This window comes from Macrotis lagotis, chromosome 1 (assembly GCF_037893015.1).
Source record: "Macrotis lagotis isolate mMagLag1 chromosome 1, bilby.v1.9.chrom.fasta, whole genome shotgun sequence".
Classification (NCBI taxonomy): Eukaryota; Metazoa; Chordata; class Mammalia; order Peramelemorphia; family Peramelidae; genus Macrotis; species Macrotis lagotis.
In genome coordinates this window covers 348042688-348061416 of record NC_133658.1, presented here as the reverse complement: position 1 = coordinate 348061416, position 18729 = coordinate 348042688, and the positions used below count along the sequence as shown (strand labels likewise).

At 37.0% G+C, this 18729-nt stretch overlaps 1 protein-coding gene across 1 annotated transcript in view; it reads right to left on the bottom strand.

The window, feature by feature from the left end:
• The window catches only part of ARHGAP40 (Rho GTPase activating protein 40), a 152172-nt gene that overhangs the window by 125523 nt on the left and 7920 nt on the right, over positions 1 to 18729 (bottom strand). Inside the window, exon 2 of the mRNA XM_074211955.1 lies at positions 18571 to 18701. Coding sequence (XP_074068056.1) covers positions 18571 to 18689 — 119 coding nt within the window. The 5' untranslated portion in view covers positions 18690 to 18701. The remainder of the gene's footprint in view (positions 1 to 18570; positions 18702 to 18729) is intronic.

Here is an 18729-nt window from a genome sequence, read left to right as displayed (position 1 = left end):
TGTGTGTGTGTGTGTGTGTGTGTGTGTGTGTGTGTATAATAGATATTTGTATGCAACCATTGAGGGAATTGTTTTGCTTGACTGAATTTTTGTCATAAGAAATTTGCTTTTGCTTTTATTTCTCTTTTTAAAACTGAGTAGTGGGAGAGAGAGAAAACTAGAAAAATAGATTGTTAAGTCAAAAAAGAGAGGCCAAGGGTATTACAAATGTGAAATGTTGCATGATCTTTCAGATGAAGTCACCGTACTGTTTGAGTTTTACACAGCTTTTATTTTGTCATAAGAGCCTTCTCACAAGGGAGTAAGTTATAAATATTTGTTTAAAAAAATCACATCAATAAAATTGAAAGTGCAACAAGGAAAAAGGAAGCTAGGTGGCACAGTGGGCTGAGTGGCAGGCCTGGCTCTAGACTTAAGAGACAGAGAACCTATTTTGTGTGATTTGGGGTAAGTCACCTGTCTAGGCCTCAGTTTATCCCTCTATAAAATTAAAGAGTTGGGCTAGATGATTTGTAAAAGTGATTCCCTCTCTAAATCCTATGATCCATTTCATTTCCAGATTTACCACAAGCAGCCTGCTCCAGCATGGTTGAGGTGCTGCTAGTAGTGGCCACTAAGAGGCAGCAGAGATCCAAGTTCAGCTCAAGTAAGGAGCAGAGGACCACTATTTGGAGAGTCAAGGACTTGGGGAATCCTAGCCAAAGAGAGCGTACCTCTCTCCTACTCAGGGGACTCTGGATAGCAGAAGATCCCTCAACTTGCAAATCACAAATACAATGCATGCAGTGCAGTCTGTGTAGTTCAAAAGGGTCATCAACCTTTGGCCATTGTTCCCAGTAGCTGATATATATTAACATTTACCTGCCTTCAAAAATTTAGTCTTTTCTCCTCCTTTCAAGCTCCCAGGTTCTTATGTGAGTTTCATATATCTCACATCTTACCTAAGGAGTGAGTCAAAGCTGCTGGCAAAGTCACTAAGAATTACAACCCCCATTTTAAATTTGAAATCTCAGTTTTAAGTCAAACTTTGAAATAAAACAACCATTCTAGTGGCCTCTAATAATTGGATTGAAATATCCCATGACACTGTCAAGAGGCAGAAAGAGGGCCTTAACCTCAGAGAACAAAATTTAGGTCTCTCTCGTCTGGCCCCTTTCCCAGCAGTCATTAACCATAGGAGCAAAAGAGTTAAAATAAAACATTTCTATGAAACACTATTAGATAATAAACTATATAGTCATTATTAACCATAGAAACAAAAGAGCTACTTTAAAACTTCTCTATGAAACACCATTGGATATTAGATCATAAACTGTACAATGAATAGTATGCTGGTAAATGACAACTTGGTTCTCCAGGGGGGAAAAATGTGCAAAATATACTTTATTTAAAGTTCATTATCTCCATTATTTTCTTAAGTCTAGGCAACCAACAAAACAGTAATCTATCTCTGATTTGTATGATTTACCCATTTTCTTTCTTTTTTTTTAGGTTTTTTCAAGGCAAATGGTGTTAAGTGGCTTGCCCAAGGCTACACAGCTAGGTGATTATTAAGTGTTTGAGACCGGATTTGAACCCAGGTACTCCTGACTCCAGGGCCGGTGCTTTATCCACTGTGCCACCTAGCCACCCCCAATTTGCCCATTTTCAAGGTGTTATTTAAATACACTGAACATTTAACAATTGACTCTTTGAATAGGTTTGATTTAGCTCCAATATTTCCAATAGATCATAGAACTCATCATTTATAAAACAAATTTCAAAGTTGGGAGGAGCAACTTTACAGGTTAGATTATAGTATCTATTTATATCTAGAAATCATCTAATATAGTCTAACTTCCTATTACCCAGAATTTATTTCCATTCTATCTACTTTTTAGTCAAGAAAGAAGAGAAGGGACTATGTGCTAAACACTGTGCTAAATGTTTTACAGATAATATTTCAAATAATCCTCACAGCATCCCTGGGAGGTAGGTTCTATTATAATTCTCATTTGACAGTTGAATCTGAGGCAGACAGATTTGGTGACATACCCAAGGTCCTGTAACTAGTAAATGTTGGGAGTTTGAATTTGAACATAGGTCTTTCTGTCTCCAGGTTCAGCTCTCTATCCACTGTACTGCCTAGCTACTTTATTATAAGATATCATAAGACTACTTAGTCTCAAAAAGAGAAGATCCAAGGGAGACACTTTCATTGTCTTCCAATATTTGATGGATTATCATAAGAAATGGGATCAGGATATTTCATTTGGAATGAGAGGGAAGAACTAGAAACAATGGGTAGAAGTTTTGGAGAAATCAATTTTGTCATATGCTAAAATTCACATCATATCATGTCATATATCATATTGCCACATAATATAATAAATATAATATATAATTATACATATAGTATAATAATGTGAGTTTTAATATAACATGTTATGATATAATTGTACAAAAGTAGAGTGGGCTACCTCAAGTGCAATCTATCCAGAGGGAATTCTGCCTCAGCTAACCAGTTGCATTGATGGATTTCTGAGGTTTCTTCCAAGTCTCAGACTCTGTGATTCTTTGAGTTTGTACTTCTGAAACTCAAGTGATCTATAAAAGACTGCCAAGACCTAATCCCTCACAACCTGCAAAGCTAAGGAGAAGCCCCCTGAAGAACCTTCAAGGAGAAGCAGATCTGCTTGAACATGAGGAAAAATATGACTAGCATGACAGATCAATGAAGTTTTCTTCTTGAGGTTCAGTGACTGATGGGGATAAACTGGGAAAGCTGGACTAGTCAGCTAATCCCTGAAAATTTCTGATATAAGAGTCTCCTGGAGAAAAGGTTACCTATCCCCATCCTATAGAGCTAGAAAGTTCTGAAGGAAAGACCAGAGATATCATATCATATCACTCCAATATCTTTGCCAATAAAATTCATGAGGAGACATTAGGGTTTTCTCTGTGGACGTATAGAGATGATTGAGAGCTGTCAGACGGGAAAAAAAAACCCTCATCTGTCCCTTATAATGCACCACTTATACATAAAGAGCTCAAGGAAAACTTGGTGGAACAAACTAAGATTGTAAGAACATAGAACTAGAACTAGAAGGGCCCTTAGAGATAATCTGGTCCATCTTTCTCATTTTACAGAGTTTTACAGATGAGGCTCAGAATGGGGCCCAAACTTAACCCCATTGTCTTGCAAAAACCTAAAAAAAAGAAAAAGAAAAAAGAAAGGGGTCCAAGGTGAAGCAATTTGTTCATGGTCATATACAGGTGATGAGTGGCTGATTTGAAATTCAAACTTTAGTCGTAGGATACCAAGGAGTACACTGTTCTCATTTTAAGAAACAGGAAGCTATATGTTGGTGAGGTAAACATAGGAGAGAAGTAAGAAGACCAAGGAGAAGAGGAATGGAAAATGGAAAGATGGAAAGCAGTCTAAGTTGGAATGACCATACCAGTGGAAAGAAGATCATGAAGGAGAGGTCATGCCAATGGAGAGTAGTGAAAAACCTGGGGGCGGGGGGAAACATGTCAGTAATGAGACCATATAAATCATACCAATGGAAGCTTCAAAGAAGCATATTTTATTTCTTTCAATAAAATGTCCTACATTAAAATGTTCATACCCTTTGACTCAAAGGCTTATTTTTCAAAGAGATAATTACTAAGAAAAAATCTCCATATATATTGAAATTTTTATAGCCCCATTTTCTGTAATAGCAATTAGAAACAAAGTAGGTGCCATTCAATTGAAAAATGACTAAACAAACTGTGGGCTATTATTGTAATGAAGTATTAATGTGTCATAAAAAATGAAGAATATGCATAATTCAGAGAAGCATAGAAAGAGCTACATATATGGCTGCAAATGATGCAAACTGAGGGAAAAGAACTATCTATATATATATATATATATATATATATATGTATATTATATCAAGAAGGAAGGAGGAGGGAGAGAAAGGAGAGAAGGAAAGAAGGAAGAGAGAGGCAGGGGAGGAAGGAAGAAAGGAAGGGAACAAGAAAGGAAGAAAGGAAATAGGGAAAGGGAGGAAGGAAATAAGAAAGGAGGGAAGACAGGGAGGAAGGAAAAGAGGGAAAGAAGGAGGGATAAAGGGGGAAAGGAAGGAAGAGGGAGGGAAGGAGTGAAAAAAAAGGAATATTAGGTGTTTATCCACCCACAGTTCTACAAGTATATCTGGAACACTGAAGAGATGTTTTATTCAAGAACCCTTATGTGAGACCTGGAAAAGACCTTAATTTTAAAAAGCCAAGCTGTCCCACTGCATCTGGAGCCATCTCTAGTCATCCTGATTGACATCTTGACCCTAGACCCAGGTGGCTTCAGAGAAGAATTAGACTGATGACTTCACACAGTCCTCCCTCACTTAAATCACTTAAATTCACTTGCAAGCCAAGGACAAACAACAAAACTCATCTACGAGAGTGAGAATTGGGATAAAGATGAAGTATTTATAAAAGGCTACACTTGTATTTTCCTAATTCAGTGCCTAATATCATGCACAGTGCTTTGTTGTTCACTTGTTTCAGTCATGTCTGACTCTTCATAACCCCATTTGGAGTTTCTTGGTGAAGATACTGGAGAGATTTGCCATTTCATTCTCCAGTTAATTTTACAGATGGGGAAACTGAGCTAAACAGGGTGGTGTCACTTGCCCAGGGTCGAATAGCTTGTAAGTATGAGGCAGAATTTGAACTCAGAAAGGCGAGTCTTTCCCAACTCCTGGCTCAGCACTCTAATTCCTGAATGTTTATTAAGTGAATGATAGATCTTGGTAAAAATCTTGGTGCTGATAAAGCCCAAGTTAGTTTCTGATATTATGTAATGCACACTTCCCCCTCCCCAAAAATCCTTAGTTCATTCCTTCCATTCCTGTCCCTCCCCAATACACCATACTTTCCCTCCAAATAGTCAATCTTATATTGAGATTTATAGATTAGGATATTAATTATATATACATATATAATATATAAATTAAATATAATTTCATTATAATAAGATATAAGATTAAGAGTAGATTAGGAAAGTTCTAAGACTACCCTTTCATTTTATACATGAGAAAAACTGGGCCCAAGGAGGTCAGGTGATTTGCTCAAAGTCACCAAGACTAAATGGCAGACATAGTCCAAATCCAATGTTCTTTCCACTGCCATAACTATGATCCTATGACTACACCAGCTGTACAGAGACTTCTATTTTATAGGCAGAATGTCACATTTGTTGTTACTTTTTTTCTTCCTTAACAATAGAATCAGATGTTTAGAGCTCAAAGGATCTCCAAGAAGCAATCAAGTTCAATTCCATCATTTTATAGTTCAGGAACCTTAGGCAACTTACCCAGGGTCACAAAGACAGTATCTGAGGCAGGATTTGAACTAATCTTCCTGATTCTATATCCAGTGCTCTATTCCACCTCATTCAGTTTCTGTTTAAACTCCTTCAGAGAAGGAAAATGCATTACCTTGATCCCTGTTGGAATGACCTGCCTTCTCTATGGAGTGGGTTGATGTTTCTCTCCTTTATAACAAGCTGAGAACACTTGAGGAGCATCATGTAATGAAATGAACACAGAATTTAGAAAATATTGAGTTTTAATCCTAGATCTGGTACTTTGTGAATATGGACATGTTCTATCTCTTCTCATCTCCACTGGTAACATGGAGTAAAAAGAAATAATTGCTAAGGTTTCTTCAGTCCTATGAATACCAGAAATTACTTCCCTGACTTATGCATTCAAGGAAGCAAAACATTCTGTGCAGCATTACACTGTCTCTCCAGCTAACCAATGGACTGCCTTTTACTCTGTCACTACTCTCTCCTCTCTCCTTACCAATTCATGGATTTAAGAACCAGGACAAGGTAGAATCAGATATATGTCCTAGTCAAGGTTTGAAGATTATGCCCCACATCCTCTCGTTTGAAAATGACAACCACCAACTAAGCTTTTGAGTATTTGTCACAGTCATAAAATCAATTCCTGCAAGTAAATACTGGAGAGTATAATTTTTTTTCATTCAGATGACACACATTGAAAAATCTGTGCCTTTCATTGTGTATCTTCTTCTGTAGCATCCTAGGCAGCTGTTTAGCTTGTCTATTTATAATCCTAGTCCAAGCAGCTAGGAAGCACAGTTGAAAAAAGTACCAGGCCTGGACTCAATTTGACTCATCTTTCCTGAGTTCTAATCTGACTTCAGACACTGTGACCCTGGATATCTGTGAAATAAGCTGGAGAAGGAAATGGCAAATCTCTTCAGTCTCTTTGTCAAGAAAATCCCAGATGAGATCAGGAAGAGTTAGACATAACTGAAAAATGAACAATAATAATCTGGTTCTGTCCAGTATTTCCTACCTATTTAGCTCTCTCTATATCTTCTATGATCTAGTCCGCTCAAAGATGTTATTTAATATTCACAGAAAAGTTGAATTCCTGTTAATCTGGGATTGATTTCTGGCTCTATACCTAATGTAACTTCATAGAAACCACTTAATCTCTCCAGGCTGCTCTCTCTAGTTTCCACTGCCAAATGACCCTATTATTCTAGGGATTTAGGGATAGGTCAGCAGCTCCAGTAATGGCCTTTGGGTATCATGAGGCCTTGTTTTTCTCATAAAAGGTGTATTTCCCTTCTTCTAGCTGATAGTACCTTTGTTATTACTTGCTCTGGACAGTTTTCAATACATATCAGTACAATTCAATACATATCCGGTTTCAATATATAACCTAGCTGAGAGTACCTTTGGTATTATTTGCTCTGGACAGTTTTCAATACATATCCTACATTCAATACATAAAAATTATTAGTCCCATGACCTACACTTCAGTCATATAGGCATACCATACCTTAGATCATGCCATCACCCAAAACTACCTGCCTAATTTCATACTTTTGAACTCTAATAATAATATTATCCTGTCTTTACATTTTGCACTTGTTCATTCCTCCCAAACCTAGGCTTCAACCCCAATACAACCTTTAATTTTACTAATCCTGCCTGATCTCCCAGTCCATCATTCCTATTCTGCATTCATCATCTTGATCTTCATAGTCTTGAGTCTATAATTAATTTACTTTATAACATCCTGTGTACCATCGATGAATTTCTTACCCTTTTGTTCTAGTGCTGGTAGCATATCAGTCATCAAACCTGGTCACCCTGCCATCTGCCTTCTCTAATGCTATTCTCGAACTGTTAAGTGTCATTGGAAGATGTCATACAAAGTAAGGGAAGGAGGCGTCTCAGACCTGGCATACCAGTCTCCAGCAATACAGTGTGATCAAAGACAATTCCAAAAGACTAGTGCTTGAAAATGCTATTCACATACAGAGAAAGAACTATGAAGTCTAAATGCGGAACAAGGAATACGATCTTCACTGGTTTTTTTTATTAAATTTATTTATTTATTTTGAATTTTACAATCCCCCCCCCCACAAAGGGCAGTCTGTTAGTCTTTACATTGTTTCCATGGTATACATTGATCTAAGTTGAATAAGATAAGAGAGAAATCATATCCTTAAGAAAGAAAAATAAAGTATAAGAGATAGCAAAATTACATAATAAGATGACAATTTTTTTTAAATTAAAAGTAATATTCTTTATTCAAATTCCACAATTCTTTCTCTGGATACAGATGGTTATTCTCCATCACAGATACCCCAAAATTGTGCCTAATTGTTGCACTGATGGAATGAGCAATCCATTAAGGTTGATCATCAACCCCATGTTGTTGTTAGGGTATACAGTGTTCTTCTGGTTCTGCTCATCTTGCTCAGCATCAGTTCATGCAAATCCTTCCAGGCTTCCCTGAAATCCCATTCCTCCTGGGTTTTGTTTTGTTTTTTAGGTTTTTGCAAGGCAATGGGGTTAAATGGCTTGCCCAAGGCCACACAGCTAGGTAATTATTAAGTGTCTGAGGCTGGATTTGAACTCAGGTACTCCTGACTCCAGGGCCAGTGCTCTATTCACTGCACCACCTAGAGCCCCTCCCTCCTGGTTTCTAATAGAACAATAGTGTTCCATCACATACATATATCACAGTTTATTAAGCCTTTCCCCAATTAATGGACGCTCACTTGGTTTCCAATTCTTTGCCACCACAAACAGGGCTGCTAATGAATATTTTTGTACAAGTGATGTTTTTAACCCTTTTTTCATCTCTTCAGGGTATAGACCCAGTAGTGGTATTGCTGGATCAAAGGGTATACAAATTTTTGTTGCCCTAATTGGCATAATTCCAAATTGCTCTCCAGAAAAGTTGGATGAGTCCACAGATCCACTAACAATGTATTAGTGTTCCAGATTTCCCATATCCCTTCCAACATTGATCATTGTACTTTCTGGTCATATTGGCCAGTCTGAGAGGTGTGAGGTGGTACCTAAGAGATGCTTTACTTTGCATTTCTCTAACAGGTAGTGATTTGGAGCAATTTTTCATATGACTATGGATTGCTTTGATTTCCTCATCTGTAAATTGCCTTTGCAAATCCTTTGACCATTTGTCAATTGGGGAATGGCTTGGTTTTTTTTTAATTTAACTCAGTTCTCTGTACATTTTAGAAATGAGTCCTTCGTCAGAATTATTATAGATTGTTTCCCAATTTACTACAGTTCTTTTGATCTTTGTTACAGTGGTTTTATCTGTGCAAAAGCTTTTTAATTTAATGTAATCAAAATCATCTAGTTGGTTTTTGGTGATGTTCTCCATCTCTTCTTTAGTCATAAACTGCTCCCCTTTCCATAGATCTGACAGGTAAACTAGTCTTCTAATTTGCTTATAGTAATATTTTTTATGTCTAAATCCTGTATCCATTTGGATCTTATCTTGGTAAAGGGTATTAGGTGTTGGTCTAATCTAAGTTTCTTCCGTACTAACTTCCAATTTTCCAAGCAGTTTTTATCGAAGAGAGAGTTTTTATCCCAATAGCTGGACTCTTTGGGTTTAATCAAACAGCAGATTACTATAATCGTCTCCTGCTATTGTACCTAGTCTATTCCACTGGTCCACCACTCTATTTCTTAGCCAATACCAAACGGTTTTGATGACTGATGCTTTATAATATAATTTTAGATCAGGTAGGGCTAAGCCCCCTTCTTTTGCACTTTTTTTCATTAAATCCCTGGAAATTCTTGACTTTTTATTTCTCCATATGAATTTACTTACAACTTTTTCTAACTCATTAAAGTAAGTTTTTGGAATTTTGATTGATAGGGCACTAAACAGGTAGTTCTGCTTACAGTTTTAAGGGAGAGTTCATTCCATTCATATTGAAAGTTATAATTACTAACTCTTCATTGCCTTCCATGCTATCTTCCTTCTGTTTGTATTTTTCCCTTTTTTGTCCTTTATCCATATTCCCATGTTTTGTTTCTGAATACCACCACCTTCAGTGTGTTTGTCCTCTTAAATCCACCCCCTCGCCTTTTTTTTCCCCTTTCCCTTTTCCCCTTCATTTCTTCCGTTAGTTCCCCTTTTTCTCCCCCTCCCCATCCCCTGTTCCCCTTTCCCCTTTTTAATGCTTGAAAGGTAAGATAAGTTTCTTAATTTGTTTAAGTGTGTCTAAGTTAACTTTAAGCCAAGTCTGATGAGATGAAGATTCAAGTGGTTCTCACCTCCTCCCTTCATCCCTTTAATTACAATAGGTCTTTTGTACCTCTTGATGTAATGAGATTTACCCCATTCAGTCTTGATCCAACCTCCCTGCTCCTTACTGCCCCCCTTTTTAAAGAGGTATTGTTTTTAAATCATTCTATCTGAGTCACAGAATAGTTATGAGTGTCCATCACCTCCAGCTAAGTATGTTATCTCTAATAGAGTTACAATTCTCGAGTTATGAGACTCTTTCTCCCAAGTGGGTATATAGCCAGTTTCATCTTATTGTATAGCAGTTTTGGGCTTTTTTTTTACATTTTCATGTATCTCTTGAACCTCCTGTTTGATGTCCAAATTTTCTATTTATCTCTGGTCTTTTCATCATGAAATCTTAGAAGTCTTCCATTTCATTAAATGTCTATGTTTTTCCCTGGAATAGAAGACTCAGTTTTGCCAGGTAGTGGATTCTTGGCTGCATTATGTAGCCAAGTCCTGCGTAATCCTTACTGTGGCTCCTTGGTATTTAAATTTTTTTCTTTCTGACTGCTTGCAGGATTTTATCTTTTATCTGATAGTCCTGGAACTTGGCCACATTTTTTTGTGTTTTCATTTTAGGATCTCTTTCCAGAGGGGATCTATATATTTCTTTCTTTCTTTCTTTCTTTCTTTCTTTCTTTTTTTCAGGTTTTTGCAAGGCAAATGGTGTTAAGTGGCTTGCCCAATGCCACACAGCTAGGTAATTATTAAGTTTCTAAGACTGGATTTGAACCCAGGTACTCCTGACTCCAGGGCACTTTATCCACTGTGCCACCTAGCTGCCCCTATATATTCTTTCAATAACTATTTTGCCCTCTGGTTCCATGATATCAGGGCAATTTTCCAACATTAAACCCTGTAATATTAAGTCCTGGTTTTTTTTTTCTCTTCAATGTTCTCAGGAAGGTCAATAATTCTCAGATTCTCCTTTCTTTATCATTTCTTTAAGTCAGTGGTTTTGCTGATGAGGTATTTTACATTTTTTTTTCTATTTTTTCAATCTTGTTGTCTCATGAAGTCATTAGTATCCGCCAATTTCATTCTTTTTTTTACAGGAGAAGATTTTTCTTCCTTTATCCTCTACAACTTCTTTTCCAATTTGTCCATTCTATTTTTGAAGGACTTTTCTATTTGCCCAGATTTATGTTTGAGAGAATCATTTCCTTTTTGCATTTGCCCGATTGAAGATCTGAGTTATTCTCATTTTGTATTTGTCCAATTGTTTTTTCCAAGTATTTGTTTTCTTATTGTGAGATGTAAATTTTCTCTTGAGTTTCTTTTCTCAATTTTTCCAGTTGATTTTTAAACTACTTCCTGATTTCTTCAAGGAAGTCTTTCTGGGCTGAAGACCAATTCTTATTCTCCTCAGCAGTGCTAATTCTCTCTGGGTTAGGATCTGTCTCTTTTAAGTATTTCTCCATAGGCCCCCCTTTTCTCTGTCCTTTTTTCATCTTGTGTTTGGAGTGGGAGAAGCTGGCTCTCAGAGGTTTGCTTTTGAGGATCCTTGAGGTTTTGTTCACTTGGCTTAGTAATTCCATGGGCTAGCCAGTGGGGGGTGCTGGTTGCTTTTCCTGGAGTGAGGTCCTTAGCCTCAGGGTCTGAGTTGACCTTGAAAACTGGGCTGGGCCCTGGGGGAGGGAGTTAATCTCTTTCTGTTGAGTGAGCTCTGCTGCCCTGGGGGGGGGGGGGTTGTTTATTGTTTGTTTTGTGCAAAGGGCTCCAGAGAAAGTATAGAGCTCAGGTTCCTGGCCCAGCTGGTTATTCTCCAGGTGTGCTCTGAGACTGTGCTGGAACTCACCCTCCTGAAGCTCTTCTCCCCCTGGCCAAAGACTGCAGCTAAAGTTGCATCTCGCACCAGCCATTCACCAAAGTCTCCACAGCTGATGCTGACCCTCTGGCCTCCCCCAGCTGCCATACCCAGCGCTGATCCTCTGCTCTAGTCTCCAGCTCACCCATCATCCAGAGACAGACCTTTTTGGTAGGTGTTTTTCTAGCTTCTCTTTCTGGGTTTTGTTGATTGAATTTCTATTAAGAGGTTTCTCTCATGTTATTTCTGAGGGGAAAGAGGGAGAACTATCACAGTGTCTGTCTTCTCTCCACCATCTTGGCCAGAAGAGAGAAAATGACTTTTGTAAAACATTTTTCAAATCTAAGAATGCCATATAAATGTTAGCTATTATGATTATGTAGCCTTAATCTCTTGATTTCTAGTCCTATACTATTTTAAACACTAATAAGAGGCTCAAAAAAGGGATTATAACTACTATTCAGGATAGATGCAATAATAACATGATTGAGAGAAGGTAGTAATATTATGTTTTTATTTTTCTCTACAAAGGAGAAAAATCTTGGGGCTGGAAAGGACAGGACAAAAAATATCTAATAGGAATTTATAAACCAAGAGAATAGGCAGCCAGGTGGCATAGTGGATAAAACATCAGGCCTGGATTTAGAAAGACTCATCTTCCTGAAATTAAATGTAGTCTCAAAACACATACTAGTTGTACAGCTCTGGGTAAATCACCTAATTTATTTGCCTCATTTTCTTCATCTGTAAAATGAATTGAAGAAGACAAATGAAGAAATGGCAAATCATTCCTGTATCTTTGCCATGAAAATCCCAAATGAGGTCATGGAGAGCTACACTGCACTGAAACAACTGAACAACAACTGAAAGGAGGAGGGAGCTAACAGTTGAACTTCATCCTAAGATACTGAAAGAACTGGTGAATGTAATTGCTGAGTCACTGTTTCAAGTGGATTTCAAAAGTAAATTCCATTAAATACATACATTTATTCTGTGCAAGGTTTTGAAACATCAGAGAAGTCAAGAGTAAAATGAAAAGTCTTTGACAACAAGCAACTTACTCTTCAGATGATCATTTACATGGATAAGTATACTACAAAGTAAAATTAGAGAGATAGGGCATTAATCAGTGGGAGTTTTCAAGAGTGGGGAAAATGGGAGAAGTACCACAGAACTGGGAAGAAGACAAATGATCCAATTTTCACAAAAATGGGAGGAAGGTTGAAGTCAACAGTAAAACAATGAGTTTGACTTCAACATCTAGAAAAATTTTTGACATATTACTAAAAGAATGGTCTGTTGGGGCACCTGGGTGGTTCAGTGATAGAGCACCAGCCATGGAATCAGGAGGACCTGAGTTCAAATCTAGCCCCAGATAGTTAATAATTACCTAGTTATGTGACCTTGGGCAAGTCATTTAATGCCATTGCCTTGCAAAAACCTTAAAAAAAAAATGGTCTGTGGACATCTTGAAAAGGACACTAAAGTCACCAAAAAGGTCCCTTAGAAGCTACAATTTTCATTACTTTCACATTTTCTGACAGCAGAGAAATGGAAACCATCTCCCATTGAACAGAGATGGTTAATAAAATTCTGGTCCATGAATGAAATGGAGCATTACTTTGCCACAAGAAATGATGAATTTAGAGAAACAAAGGAAGACATGAACTGATGAATGACGAATAGAACTAGGAAAACAAAAGTGACTACCATGACAAATAGAAAGAACAATAAAACAAAATTAAACACTGTGTAATTATAAGTTAAGCTTTGCCCTAGAAAAGAATTAAGAAAATACACCTCAATCTTTTTAGAGCAGAGGTGGATGACTATGGATATGATATTACCAGACATAGAAGTTTTGGTTTTGCTGAAATTAAAAAAAAAAATTTTTAAATATGTTACCAGGGAAGACACTAAGAAAAGTAAAATAGTGGAGTGTCAGAGCAGGTGGTCACATTCAGTCTTATATGTATAAAAATATTTATAGCAGCTTTTTTAGCAATGTCAGGAAACTGGAAATTAAGGGAATGTTCATCAAGGGGAATGGTTGGACAAGTTATTTTCATATAAAAGAACCTCAGTGCACTATAAGAAGTGATGAAGAATTGATGCAGAGTGAAGTGAGCAGAACCAGAACAATTTATATAATAAGAACATTGTAAAAACTCTAATCAATTCAATTACTAATCATAATTCCTGAAGGCTAAAACAATGAAGAATGCTACCCACTTCTTCATGAAAAAGTGCTATTTGAACTGCAGAACATAATATACATTTTTCATGGCTAAAATAAGAATTTATTTTGCTTAACTGTATATTTCGTGTGTGTTTTTTTGTTTATTCAGAGGGAAAAAAAGAAGAGAAAGCAAATATAATTAACAAATGTTATTTGAAAAACAACTAAATTTTTTGGAAGAATATGATAAAATTAAAGGCATCAACAAAAATATCTAAAGGGAGAAGCAAATTAGTGCAATGGATAGAGCACCAGCCCTAGAGTCAGGAATACCTGCCTTCAAATCATGCCTCAGACAATTACTTAGCTGTGTCACTTATCCCCATTGCCTTACAGCACCCCCCCCAAAAAAAAATCTAACTAAAAATCACCATCCAGAACCACTGCCTAGCAGATTGTGCCAAACTGTCTTCATTACTAGAATGGTAGATTTGGGGAAATACTGTGCAACATTTGTAATCTAGATTTCAAACTCACACTGACATTTTACATGCTTCTTTTTCAATCTAATTTTGGATTGGTGGAAATGATTATTCTTTGTGGTTGGTTCAAGAGCTTTGTAGAGAAGACAAATATTCAATTCCAGCTTGGGGAGAAAACACATCTGGTTCCAGACTCTCTTTAGGGAGAAACCCAGAGAGAGAAAAAATGACTTTGGAACATGGCAAATGTGTAGAAGAGCTAGAGTCTCAATAATTCACTTCCCTAGAGGCTAGGAAATTTTCCATTGTGTGATATTGTAACCCTTCTTTTGACTGAGCTTCCGCTGTTAGAGCTCTATATATTCAATTCTCTGTATAATCTGTATGAGTTTTCTGATTTCTGTTCCTTATTTGCTTAGATAAATGGGTTTATTTGCTCTTCACCCTTTGTGATGGCCTTTTTTTACATTTGATGGGAGAGATGAAAAGCATAATATCACGACCAAGAAAGAAAACAGCTTGAACCTAGGAAGGTGAAGAGATATACTTCTAGTTCAGTGCTACCCCCTTCTCAGAGGCAGAGAGGCCAGTCTCATAACCCTTCTTCTGTTTCCCTGAAGGTAGGAATCAATGTTCTCCAAGTGAGAAATATTCCAGCAATATCAGTGCTTCTTCTGAGCTATATTTGGGCAACACATATAGAAAACACATCTAATACACACCTTACAGTGTAATTGTTTCACGCTGTGTTTGTGGACAGAATTTAAGTTTGATAATTGTATGGTTAGGTAGATTCAAAACCGGTTAAATTATTAGATCCAAAAAATGATCCTTAAGTTTCAGTGACAACTTGAAGAGAAGTCTCTAAAAGCGTGTCTCTCTATCTATTTTTGCCCCTGTACTGCTGTTTGTTTTTTTAATCAATTTGGATTGAATAGATTCATGTACTTTTCAGATTTTTAGAGGACATAAGGTTAGTAAGGTATAACATATTGAATGACAGAGTCAGAATCCAAAAATATCTCAATAGTCTGGCAGTATGCTGAATCTTAACTTTTTTGAATGAGATGACATTTAATAGGGATTAGTGTATAAAGCTCTATTCTTCAGTTAGAAAAAATAAATTTCATGAGTAGAAATGGATGAGACATGGCTAGATAGTAATTTATATGAAAAAAAAAGATCTGGATATCTTTGTAGGAACTACAAATTCCTTATGACTCTAAGCCAAAACCTCTAACATGCTCTTAAATTAAAGAGAAATTGTCCAGAATGAGGGAGGGTGATAGTTTTTCAATATTCTACTTTGGTTAGGTCATCTGTCATAGAATTAATCATAGACTTTGAAGCTGGAAGGGACCTTAGAGGCCATCTGATTCAATTCCTTCATTTTACAAATGAGTAAGCTGAGGCCAGCAGAGGTTTAGTCTATCTTGTCCAAGGCTACACTAGTAGTAGGTGACTGATGTGAAATTAAAACTCAGGTCCCATGACTCCAAAGTTCTTAATCTTTCCATTATATCACAATGCTTTCTGAAGTCCTGTGTCTGGTTCTAAGTACCCTACATTTTAGGGAGAACATCAAAAACACTATACAATGCCCCCCAGAAATGTACTTAGGATGGTGAAGTACTTTGAGATTATGCCATGAGTAACACTTGAAAGATGAGACCACATTTAGAGATCAGAAAATTTAGTCACAATGATAACTGAAAGATTTTCTATTGAATGCAGTATTAGACTCATTCTGTCTGGCTCTGGGACCAGGAGGAATGGGCAGAATTTGAGTAAATATAAATAAAAATCATCTGATTAGACACAACCAAAAGCATATTGGACTGCCTGAGGAAGTAGTGGGTTTGTTTTTACTAAAGATCTTTCTTTTTTCCCCTTTTATTGAGCTTAACTTTGCTATTTTGCCACTCTTACCCTTTGTATCTCATTATGCCATCTGGGACTAAACACAATAAATCATATCTTACCCTGACAGCCCTTTAAATACTTGAAGGCAGTTGTCATGTTCCCTTAACTTTTCCTTTTCTAGGGTAAAGTTCTCCAAGCCCATCAATTGATTCACATTTGGCACAATCTTGAGGTTCTTTGCTGTGAAGGTTGCTCTTTTCTAGATGTTCTTCAACTTTAAATATCCTTTTAAAAATGTGGCATCAAGAACTGAACTAGATGATATATGGGTTGACAAACAGGATTGCAGGACTATTATATCCCTAAGTCATATACTTTGTCTCTAGGGTTAATGTAGCCTAAGAACTATTTGGATACCAGATCAGACTTTTAACACCTTTTGAGTTTTCAATTTCCTTCTTTTAACCTTTATCATTACTCTCTGTCCCTATATCCCATCTGGAGCCCTTGTTCCAGCTACAATGGCATTCTAACAATACCTTCTTCTCCCATAACTGTTGAAGTAGAACAGCCCCTGTTCTGTCCACCATATTGCTTCCTTCCCCTTCTCCCCTCAAGTTCCACCTCTTCTAGGAAGTCTTTTCAAAGCGAGCATAACTCACCCTACTCACCAACATTATTTTGACCCTCTTCTTTTAACCTCAATACACTTTTTAGTTACATAGCTTATGAGCTCCTTAGAAAAGAAACTATATGTCTTTTCCCCCAATACCTATTCAAGGACTAAGTAAGAAGTAAGAAGTATTTATCAAATGAATGAAAGAGATTCCATGTTTGAGTCATTTGTGAGAAGCTTATTGAATTATAAACATTTTGATGCTAGGGACCACCTGAGTTCTTTAATATGTACCACCAAGTTCTCTGACTACACAGTCATGAACCCTGTGGGCACTTAATAAATAGACACCGAGTGACTTCTCCCGATGAGCCAGGAAGCCTGAGTAGCCATGCCACTCCTCATTTCTCTACCCCACAAGTCAGTCTTCTGATTAAGACTCAGTTTCTTCCCAGGGTTCCATGGAAGGTCACCTGCAATAATGGAGGGGGAAAAAAAAGTTCCTTTGGACCTTCAATCTCAATCAAGAAATAGGCACAATCCTGGCTATGGTGAAACATTCTCTACTGTTATCTTCCCTGTCAGGTCACATCCAATTTCTTGCTTTGGTTGCCTCTCATTTCTGATCCATCACTTCAAATTCTATTCCATCTCTGAGGACTATCTTTATAAAGTACCACTAAAATGGCTTTTCATCAGCTCTTCAATCCAGGAATAACAAAAAGTAAAAAAAAAAAAACCTGGAAGGTTAGTTCCTTGCTGGAAGCTTAACTTCATTAACTTTTTTCATTTTAAAGAATTAAAACACTGTAAGAAGTTTTTTGGTTTGTTTTTTTAAAAAACCAAGAGGAAAACTGGGATGCTGAACTATTAGTACCCAGACAATGCACCTAACTTGACATAAGAGAACATGGAGTTGTTTCTTGTCACTGAGATGGAGCTACACTGAATTCTTTATAATCTTTCACTAAGCTCATTCAACAAACTATTATGTACACACTGAGTATGGAGCATTGTACCAGATGTTAAGGGAGATATAGTTGGTTCTGACTATGATCAGCTCTTATTTGCAAGATGGCGCCCATTTTGAATTTTTCATATGACTCTGACTCGTCCAAGTCATGTTCTGTGTTGTAGTATAATTATTTGTGTTATTATCTCAGACTTCTCCATGGTGTTACAGACAGGAATGATGTCATTTTAAAAATCTATTTTCCAGGAGCTCTATCAGTGGGTAGAGCATTGGCCCTGGAGTCAGGAGGATTTAATATTCAAATCCACATTTATACACTAAGCACATGACTCTGGACAAGTCACTTAACCCTGATTGCCTCCAAAAAAAGGAAAAAAAAACATTTAGATTCTCCTGCTAGATCTACTTCCTAGGCAAGTGATGGATTTCCCAATCTAGAGCATAGTGCCTTAACTACCTATAGGGAGATGGTGTGTAGTCTATATAGTCATGAAACAGGAGATTTAAAAAAAGGCATTGGTCCACAGGAAGATTGAACTAGTACTGATTGCAATGTTCTCTTTAATCATTGACTATGATCTGGAAATTTGCAAAATATGCTCTGTAAGGAAAACCTTAGAGGTTATTTAGTCCAACTCTTTTTGTGCCACTCCATTTTCTTTAGAAAAAGAAAAATTGAGGCCTAAGAAGTGACTTCTCAATGTTACACAATTAATAGATAGCAATTTGGAAATCCAATCCAATGTATTTTTCCCCCTGTCACTATCTCCCAACTCTCAAAAGTCAAAGCTGGGAAAGATGTTCAGGTACTATGGCAACTGAAATATAGAAGTACACTGGGGGGTTCTGGTCATTTGTACTGTTTTCACAATGATAGAATCGTTCTATCCCAGCTCTTTCTTGGGTTTTTCTTTACCTTCTTCCTATTGACAAGAGGTCTATGACTTCATTCTTCCCCTCAGTTTCAGAGATCAGATCCCACAACCCCTCAAAAGAATCCTTCATTTCAACTTACTTGGCAGTCTGATCATCTGAAAAGTGGTTCAGCTTCCCTTCTTTGGATGAAAAAGTTCCAATGTGGAGGACTTTGTTCTTTTCCCCCAGCTTCCCAATCATAGGACATATCAGACTCATATTCCTCTGAATCTACAGGTCAACAAAAGCAGAAATGTTA